This window comes from Durio zibethinus, chromosome 10 (assembly GCF_047325235.1).
Source record: "Durio zibethinus cultivar Kanyao isolate XHJ-2024 chromosome 10, ASM4732523v1, whole genome shotgun sequence".
NCBI classification, from domain to species: domain Eukaryota; kingdom Viridiplantae; phylum Streptophyta; class Magnoliopsida; order Malvales; family Malvaceae; genus Durio; species Durio zibethinus.
In genome coordinates, this window is record NC_143171.1 from 26,672,107 (window position 1) to 26,682,255 (window position 10,149).

Sequence of the window (10,149 nt, forward strand, 5' to 3'; positions counted from 1 at the left end):
CTCTTGCCAACGTGGTTACTTGAACAATCAAAGTCTTGAGAGTTATCTTTGTTTTAAACTTGTAGCATCATTGGCAATTATTACATATTGTTCCCCCGGTAACTTCCTAACTAGTTGGGATCAAGCAACCTCTTAAAATATGCATTAGTTTCTTGATAATGGTTTTATTATACAACTCCATATTTGATCCTGTATGAAGCTTAGACAAGGTGAAGTAGTGGGAATAAACATTATCAAGCAACTCTTTTTTTAATAATTTGTGGATATAAAAATAACAAGAGCAGGATTTGATTCTATGATCTCGATTAAAAGAATTGCTACAAAAGCAGTACAGCTGAAGCACAAGAGATTCTTTGAAGAAAAAATAAAATGACTTTTTTTTTTCTATTTCAGAAATTAATGCAAAAATTAAAAATATAATGAAAATTACACTTTTTGCTAATCTTTTCTTTCTCTTTCCTAGCTACCAAACACTGCCTTAGGAAAAATACTAGTGAGAAATTTATATGACAATGAGAATTCGATAATCCTGGGGCATTGACTTGACCAAAAGTGTTGTAGAGCCCACAAGGACAAACGCTTGCCTTCTTCCTTCTATACATGGCAAAACCAGAAAGGTTATACCCTCATTTACTTCCCTTTTTCCTTCATTCTTCTCCTTCGTTGCCGTGTAATTTCTTTACAGTTTCCTGAAGTCCAAATTTCACCATCAAGAATGCCTCCTTTTAACGTTGTTGAATTTTACATAGCAAAGAAACATTGACAATATAACCCCCCCAAAGTTTCATTCTTGACTTCTCAGGTCTCAAATATATGGCAAAACCCAGAGTTACCATCACCCTGGGAGGCTCAGGCAAGGTACCCATCTGCTCATTTACTCTCAAATTTCAGTTTTTATGATCATTTGGGGTCAAGGGTTCTTCAATTATTAGTGGGTTTCTTCTGTTTTTGTTAAAAACTAGTACTTTTGGGACATGTGAGTCATATTTTTTGGTATACAACTATGGACTAAAGTAATAAATAGAATAACTTTTTTCTGGTAAAATGATCTTTGTTTTAGGTGGTGAAGAAGGGAGATGATGTCGTGGTTGATCATGGAGGAATGAGTGGAAGCAAAAGATTCAGACATGATAAACCCTGGAGTGATGGTGGTGCTAGCAACTTCATTTCGAGCAACAGAAGGTTGGTTGTTGTCTATTTCTGCTTTTTATTAATTTTCATATTGTTTTCTGCGTTCAACTTTTTGTTTAATTGGCTAGTTCTTGTTGAACTTTTAGGTGATTGTATTTGCTTAGTAAGTGAGAAATTCATCTGTTATTTTAACTGACATTAATTTGTATTGAGATTGGATTCCGGGTATGACTATTTTTCCTTTGCTTGAATCTTTTGTTTTCATAAATATGATGAAAAATAAATTTCTATGTTTAGGTTTATGTATTAGTTTTGCGTGTCATTTTTCCAGGCATCGAGGAAATGTTACTGAACGCAGATCAGGTGGCAGTACAGGACAAGGTAATTGTTAGCTATTATTTTTGAATTCAACTAGGCTTGATATATCTCATTTTTGCTATTTAAATATGGTTGTTGACTGATTATGGTGCTGTGAGATTACTGAAGGTTCTCGGATTGCTGGAAATGACCTCCGATTTAAACTGATACGCAAGCATGGACTTCATCACTTTCGGAGTGCTTTTAATGAGCGTAGAAAGAGGAATTCTGGAAAGCTGTCAAAAGATATTAGGCCGCTGCAAAATCTTAGCAAGCATCCATGTAGTCTAGAACCAAACAGAATCGAGAATCTAGGTCAAACTACTCACAATGGCATTACAGATGGTTTGCATAAATTTTCCTTGCAAAATATGGATGGATCAAGAGGTTTTTCTGACATGCCACAAATGGTACCAACTGCCCTTGCAAGGGCTAATCTGTTTTCGAGCAATGGAGTTTTTTATCCTTCTAGGGAGACCGGTCTTGTACCTTTTACAGAAAAAGTGATACCTGCCAGGCCGGTCACATATGTAGCACCAATGAGCAGCATAATGCAGAGAAAGCCACATGTTGTATGTTTCTTGCTTGCAGTAGCTTCGAGTTTCCTTAATTTGGTGGATCTTTTTTGTTAGTCTACTTTTCTCATGTAAAATTATTGCTATGACCATTAGGCATTTTTATTTCAGCTACAAGTCTTACTTTAAACTATTTTCACTTTCTTGGAATTTCACAGGATGAGGAACCTTTCGCTGTTGCCACCTTGTTGAACTCACTTGGTTTGGGGCAATATACCAATCATTTTAAGGCTGAAGAAGTAAGTGAACTGCTTTTATCTAGTGTCTCAAAAGAAGGATGCCTCTGAATGTGTTCTTATAGCCCAAATTGACTTGTTTCTTGTGTCTGCTATATGTTGAAGGAACCAACTTATCTGTTCTAGCTAGGAAGTTGACACCTGTATTTATTGACTTGTATTAATGACCTGAGGCACATTCATTGCCACAACTAATCTGTAGTTTTCCTGTTTGATGAGAAGGTCCCATGGCATGTTAAATTCTATTTTCTTCTAAATTTTCAGGGTTGATTGCAGCCTCCTTCTTTTAATGACTACTTATTTGACACTTGAATTGTGTGATTACAGGTGGATATGACTGCATTAAGGCAAATGGGAGACAGGGACCTCAAAGAGTTGGGTATACCAATGGTATTGTCATTGCATACTTTTGTACTTGGTCATTCTAGAAGTATATGAACATAGAGCTTCTCACAGCTATTCTTTTTTTTGTTATGTGACTACTGCTTTTGGTTTATTACATAAGTTTACTGCTTTCACCTGTCATTTAGCTAGAGCGCCAGTGCATTGCTCTACATAATCTTACAAAATTTGACTGTTTAATGACAAACAAACTTGCTAAAGAAATTCGCAGGAGGGGAATGAAAAGATAGGAGAAAAATAGAGATACGGCATGGAGAATTGGAACGTTTGATTGAGATATTAATACTTATTGGAATATAATAATAATTAATTGAATGATGACCTGTTATAATGATCATTTCACAGCAATGTGCATTTTAAAAGTTCATTTTGTTCTGACTAGTTCCGCCTGATTTCCAGGGACCAAGAAAGAAACTTCTCCTTGCTCTTACACCCCCTTCAAGGCGTCATCTATTCCGCATGCGACTTTAGTTTGCTGTTTAGTTGGTGGAGTTTTTCATTTGCAAGTTTGAGAATCTTAGAACGTATCGTAACAGGTTGCTTTTTCATTTCTAAGTGGTGGTTTTATCCATCATTTGAAAGTTCTCTTCATTTTAGTCTCGCAAAATAGGTGGATTATCATATTGATCTATGTATCTGGACAAATTTCTAATTGGTATGTATTTAGGATATATTGTTCCTTTCCTATGATCTAACAAAGAAGATTATATTGTCATGATCCCTTGCTGGTTTAAGTTTTCGGTACTCCTAAAACGAAACAAGAAAATTTGTGCATTAAACAGAAGAAAAACAGAAAAATAATGTGCGTCCTAATAGGCCTTTACAGATGGAGAAGTTGGTGATGGCCGCTGCCCACTCTGGGCACAATCTTTTCCGTTCCTTGAAGCTAAAGCAGCCAAGAACTTTTCATTCCTTCCTCCTTTAGCCGGTGCCAGTGTGATGGAATCCTGTCTGCAAGCATGATCATCTGGAAACCTGTGTTTCAGACAAACCTTCAATTGGCAAGTCTTGCAAACGATTGTATTAGAGAATGTCAATGTCTTTTTACACCTCCGAACAGGGCAAGTAGGTTTCTTCTTCTTCCTTGGATCACAATTCCCTGACTGCTCATGCTTCTCCAACATTATCTTCACCTCCTCCTCCTCTTTCCCTGCTATCTCAATTGAGGTCGAACAGGTTTCACAAACAATTACCTTCCTGCTCTTATGATCCGATTTCGGACACTCATGAGACTTATATGACCTATGCTCCAAACAAAACACCTACATATATTTTTCCATTACAAAGTTAAAACAAACAACAAAGAAACGTACTCTCTTTTCCTATCGCAATCAGGATTCGACTTCATAGATTCAAACAAGTTCCATTTGATTCACATGACGATTTTTTTCATTACAAAGTTGAAGCCAAAATTAGAAAAGCATAACCCTTTTTTCCTAATACATTCCGAATTCGATTTTTTTTTAATCAAACACTATTGGATTCATATGAAAAACATAACCCTCTTTTCCTAATGTAATCAAGAATCGGTTTTCTTTAATCAGACTGTTCTATTTGATTCATATAAATAGAATTACAAAAAAAAAAAAAAAAGAAGAAGAAAAAAACAACAATAAAAGTATATGTACCTTGTGGCAACCTTCGCATTGGAAAGGAAGAAAATCCAATTGACGACAATCTGAATGTTGGCAGTGTTTTCCCAAATCAGGAAAAGCTTCAGTTCCGCCGGCCATGATTAATTTCAACAAAGATTATTAGAGTTTTGAATGTTTGGAGACATACAGGAGGGGGAGGTTTCTTATATATAAAGCTTGCCTGGTGGTCTAGGCCAATTCCTGCATGAATATGAATTCCGTGTTGAATAGTGCTTTATAGTTGGTTGGAAACTTCCAGGGCAAATACCGGTGTAGGCTTATTATCTATATTTCTACAGGTCGTAAACTGTCCAATTAGAAAATGCCACGTCACCCCGGGAAAAAAGGATTGAACCATGATTACACAAGTACTTCGGTGGTTGAATTGGGGTCAACGTGAATTTATTAGGAGACCCCATATCAACCTATTTTTCGGAAACGATATTAAAAAATTATCATATACATTTTTTTTGTTATATTAATTTTTATTTTTTAATATAGTCAATAAAAATATGTGATAACCTCTAATCTCGTTGGACGGTGAAGAGGATGATTTTTTTTAAAAAAATTTTATATATATTTTAAAATTTTTTCAATTATTAATGATAAAGATCCAATAATAATTGGATTTAATCACTCCCAGATAAAATTTTAATGACCTTATCGAATCAAATAAATTAAAGGGTGATGATTCATTAGCATATTAATTAGGCAAAGTTTTACCAAATTTCATGCTTTATCCTCATTAATTTTTAATGGGGATTAATTTAGGAGGAGAAAAAAAAAATCATTTGTCTCTAATTAACTTCAATTACTGAAAAAAAAAATAAAGATTAAGGAAAAAGTGCATTTTCTTTATGTCAAGTCTTGCTAATACTTTTTAGATATTGGTTAACTATCATTAGAATTCTAAGTTTGACATTTTGGTTTCTCTGTCTTTTAATTGCCTTTTAAGCCATCAATTAGTTTCCTTTTGTTTTCTTTTCATCTTTTTGATTCTAGTTACCATTGGGTAAGAGGAGTCTTCATCATCTTTTCTTTCTTATATTGGGATGGAAATTAGGGTTTTTGAACTCAAACCTAAACCTTATAACATATCACAACTTTTTTTTAATCAATCGATCAAGAGTTTGTTGGCAAGTTGTATCATTCTTTGACTTATATACAAGCAAAAAGGTGAATGATGCCAGCCAATTTGTAAAGGCAGGGAACTCCACTTTTATAAAAGTATATATTGTTGAATGATTTATAATAACAGTAAGATACAATCTTTATTTGGAGATGAATTACTAATAATCCAAAACCAAATGCCCAATCTATTAGTATCAATATCATTGGGCACTTGCTTGTGCTGATTTTGGACACCTGGCCCTTTTCATGATAAAGATAGCATAAAATAAAAGCAAATTTTCATAAAATAAGTTTGGGTTTTTTGAATTGGAAAAAGATAAACATTCTAAAGTGAATATTGACCCATCAAGGATCGGAAAAAGTAGTAAAAGATGAATGTTGGGTATATTAGTATTTAGGTTCGAATTTTTTATGGTATTTCGTTGATAGGTAATTTATAAGTTCGAAAATTTATAAATGAAAATTTATAATTGGATCGACGGTTTATCTTAATTTTAAAAATGAGATAATCTTCCTTACTCTTAACTTTTTTAAATAAAAAAAAGATGGACCATGTTTCATAATGATAAATATCGAAAAGAAATCATAAAGCTAGGGCATAAAATCTCATAATGTATATACTCTGAGCAACAAAACATGTAATGTGAAACGGAGAAAAATATGAAAGAAAACAAATTCCTCTTAAATGAATGGGATTGGTATGGCGAATGAGCTTTAATGAACACTTTGATAAAGAAAGAAAGAGAAATAATCCAGCCTAGAACACTTAAAAAGTCAAAATCACTGTTCCAATTATGCAAAAACTTAGCAATTAAGAATTCAATAATAATTTAGTTATGTTCTGTCTATCAGCTCCATGCAAAGTTAAAGTGGTAGCCTTTTGGAATTTATTGAACTGAGACTGAAGCAGCACCATGGGTTGTCTCATAAACAACCAATCTTTCTTTTGAAGATGAACAATGGAAATAATTTCATTTGTGCATATTGGCAAAAGGGGCTTGTTGATTAACTAATGGAATAAAGCCATGTTTAAGCCAGATAAAGTGTATTTTTTTTTATCATTATACTGAGAATTTGACAGCAAATAAAGCTGTGAAGATTGTTGTGTGCTTCAATAGCATTAACAATTGCTTCAACAGATTTGAGAAGTGATGATTCTTGATTTACTAAAGCAGTATGGGAGGATAACAACTTGGCTTGACAAGCTTTGTTGTTAGCTTCTGACAGGTTAATTAATAAACAAAGAATGTATAAATACATATTTGCCTTTACATAAAGATGAAAATTATGGTTTTTTTTTTTTTATAATTTCGAGAAGAGGATTCCAAATTACATGCATTTGCCATTGAACCATGTTCTTGAGTTAAAAAAAAAAAAGATTATGTTAATGATCTAGAAAGCAAAATATAACAATCCTATAAACTTTTTATAAATATAAATGAATCAGTTGTACTAAAATTAATGATATAAAGTGCAAAATATTGCAATCTTAGAATTTTTTTTTAAAATTGATGATGTCAAATTCAAGTTTCAATAGTAATCTAAAAAAACCTCTTCTCAAATATAACTACAAAAGTTTTACAAAAACAGTTGTACTCTTGATCTTGAATAACTAGATAGAAACAAAAAAAAAAAAAAAAGTTGATAAATCATATTAAAAAAAGAAGATAACTCAAAATTAATGGATAAATGTAAATCCCTATACATCCAACAAGTTTGGCAACCATTGTTTCAGGCTTAGCTCTAACTTCTGAAGTACCAAAAAATTGCAATCTAGAAAAAAAGAAAATTGACCAAAAGAACAAAAGAAATTAGTCAGTAACTGCTCCAAAAGAATAAACGTTACCAACTGATGTGATGTTTCCGCGTCAGATAATTAATGCTTCATTAATAATAATCCATGATTAATTGTCTGTTCATCTATTATCATACGCTAGCACGTAGGAAAAGAAACTATTTGAACCCTGTGATCCGTCGGTAAAATATTAAAATTTTAATTTTAATAATTTTATAAAAAAATCTACAATTGAAAAAGACTGACTAATATAAAATTAGTAAATTATCTAAAAAGAAAAAGTAAGGGATCAAAGTTAAAGAAAGTTCAAACTTGAAAGCAAGTAAAAAGGGTAGCAGTATGGAGTCTAGAGTTTGAGAAGTTACTTATAGCAACTTTTTCTTCTCTATCATTGGCCTGAATTCAAGGAACGAGAGAAGGAATCCGAATCCTAACAGGCAACTGCAACCTCTCCGCTCTACTCTCTCTCTCTCTCTCATTTGGTTTCAGAATAGGACTTGGTCTATAGTAACACGTTCCTTAACTCTCTCCTCGTGATTCTGTCTTCCTGATCTGCATTGGAGGAACTTACTTGATCCCTTTTAGTCCCCTGAATTTTGTTCAACAACAAAACTTGGATTCTTTGGTTTCCTGTTTTTTCACCTCCCTGAAATCCTGGAGTCTCAGCAACGTCTCTTAATGTTTCTCATTGATACGTTGATACAAGGTTTAAAGTTTCATTGAGATTTGGGAAAGTGTTGGGCTTTCAGGGAAAAGATTCGACATGGAGTTCCAGGAAGCTTTGATGAAGTTAATGGCTCATAAAACACCAACTCATCATAAAGATTTTTTTCAAGTTTCAGCGAACGAAAAAGAGAAAGTTACAAACGGTGCAGTTACCAAACAAAAATGGAGGATTTCATTTCACAGGTCATCATCAGCTAACGTTTCGAAGACATCTCAGGCTCAACCAAAGCAAACTCCCAAAGAATTTTCTTGTCCAATTTCAGGGTCTTTAATGGCTGACCCGGTTATAGTTCCCTCAGGTCACACCTTTGACCGAGCCTGTGTTGAAGCCTGTAAATCCTTCGAGTTTACACCAAATCTCCAGGATGGTTCCATCCCTGATTTCTCCACTATTATTCCTAATCTGGCCCTTCAATCCACCATTCTCAACTGGTGTCAAAATCATTCCTTAAACCCTCCAAAACCCCTGGAATTTTCCACAGCTGAGAAAATTGTCCGTACATTAATGGCAAGTAATCCAAATACCCAGATTGCAAAAGAAGAAAAAAAGGTGTCCACTTCAGGGGAAGAGTTGATTCAAGGGGTTGAAGATAGTCCTTCCGTGAAATTGGATCATGCAGTCACTGAGTTAACTCGGAGGCCAACTCACTTCCACTCAAGCTCGGAGGAATCTGTTGCTGCCGCTGCCGCCGCCGCCACCACCACCACCACCACCAATGTTGTAACACCACGATCGCAACTCGCGACTTGTCCGAGTTGCTACTCATCCGCTTCATCCTCCTCCGAAATCGTAACCTTAAACCCTAACACTAACGAAGAAGAAGAGTTTTTTCTTACAAAACTGAACAGCCCTCAAGTTTTCGACGTTGAAGAAGCACTGGTAGCATTAAGGAAGATCACAAGAACCCAAGAGAGTTCCAGGGTTGTTCTTTGCACGCCACGTGTACTTTCAGCTTTCAGGTCTTTGATTACTTCCAGGTACTTTAACATTCAAGTGAACTCAGTTGCAGTTTTGGTGAATTTGTCGTTAGAAAAAGTCAATAAGGTTAAGATTGTACGATCAGGATTGGTTCCCGTTTTGATTGATGTGTTGAAGGGAGGATCCCCTGAGGCGCAGGAGCATGCTTGTGGTGCACTCTTCAGCTTAGCTCTAGATGATGATAATCGGACCGCCATTGGAGTTTTGGGAGCTTTGCAACCACTCGTGCACATGCTTAGATCAGGGACCGAGGGGACTCGGCATGACTCGGCCTTGGCACTTTATCATCTCTCACTCGTTCAGAGTAATAGGATTAAATTGGTTAAAATTGGATCGGTTCCGGTTTTGTTAAATATGGTTAAATCGGGTCACATGACGGGTCGGATATTGCTTATACTAAGTAACTTGGCTTCGGGTCCAGACGGGCGGTACGCGGTGTTGGATTCGGGTGGGGTCGAGTGTTTAGTGAGTTTGTTGAGGGGGAGTAAGTTGGATGAGTCGACTCGGGATGGTTGTGTGGCGGTTTTGTATGGACTGAGTCATGGGGGGTTAAGGTTTAAGGGATTGGCGAAGGCAGCTGGAGCGGTGGAGGAGTTGTTGAAGGTGGAGAGGACGGGGAGCAAGCCAGCGAGGGAGAAGGCCAGGAAGATGTTGGAGATATTGAAAGGGAAGAGTGAAGAGGAGGAGGAGGAAAAGGATGTGGACTGGGAGGCTTTGCTTGAGTTGGGGTTGAGTCACAGCCGTTTTCGACTCGGCGGAGGAAAGACCAGGTCATGTGTGAACTCATCCGTGTTTTGAGTTTTTTTTTTTTTTTTTTTGGGCTTGTAATTACTGGTGAATTTTTTTCATTTATAGAGATTTTTCTTGCTTTTTTCCCTTGCTTTTTTCAATAAAATTTCCTCTCAAAAACTAATGTGGGTGGTGATAAAGGTGTAAATAAATGAAGGAAAATGTTTGTGAAGAAGAATTGATTCTGGAAAAAAAGGAAGGCAAACTCTTTTTCTTAGCTGGATGGTATTTTTCATACCAATTTCTCGAAATGAATTTCAAATCGATCCGGGTCAAATTGAAACCCAACAAGTTCGCCTCCCTAAGGCCATAGTGGCACATGATCGTAACCACACAGAATGTCTTATGCTTAGCTGAACCCAAGTAAATGAGCAGGCTTTTGTTGTTGACTGAA

At 35.5% G+C, this 10,149-nt stretch overlaps 2 protein-coding genes and 1 pseudogene across 3 annotated transcripts; 2 read left to right on the forward strand and 1 right to left on the reverse strand.

Annotated features, from left to right (window-relative positions):
• The first annotated feature begins 482 nt into the window (after positions 1–482).
• On the forward strand, positions 483–3,419 carry LOC111292989 (uncharacterized). Its single transcript, XM_022885665.2, has 7 exons — positions 483–858; positions 1,061–1,182; positions 1,463–1,512; positions 1,618–2,060; positions 2,222–2,302; positions 2,627–2,689; positions 3,101–3,419. The coding sequence occupies exons 1-7, from the start codon at positions 814–816 to the stop codon at positions 3,170–3,172; spliced, it is 876 nt and encodes a 291-aa protein (XP_022741400.2). The 5' UTR covers positions 483–813; the 3' UTR covers positions 3,173–3,419.
• Positions 3,420–3,449: 30 nt separating this feature from the next.
• On the reverse strand, positions 3,450–4,525 carry LOC111292990 (zinc finger AN1 domain-containing stress-associated protein 12-like). The gene is made up of 2 exons (XM_022885666.2): positions 4,330–4,525; positions 3,450–3,963 (listed from the first exon to the last, which is right to left on the reverse strand). Exons 1-2 carry the CDS (start codon positions 4,432–4,434, stop codon positions 3,511–3,513), a joined length of 558 nt encoding a protein of 185 aa, XP_022741401.2. The 5' UTR covers positions 4,435–4,525; the 3' UTR covers positions 3,450–3,510.
• A 3,009-nt stretch (positions 4,526–7,534) lies between these two features.
• On the forward strand, positions 7,535–9,838 carry LOC111292510 (U-box domain-containing protein 40 pseudogene; annotated as a pseudogene). Its single transcript, XR_016345883.1, has one exon. The product of XR_016345883.1 is annotated as a U-box domain-containing protein 40 pseudogene (transcript).
• Positions 9,839–10,149: the final 311 nt, after the last annotated feature.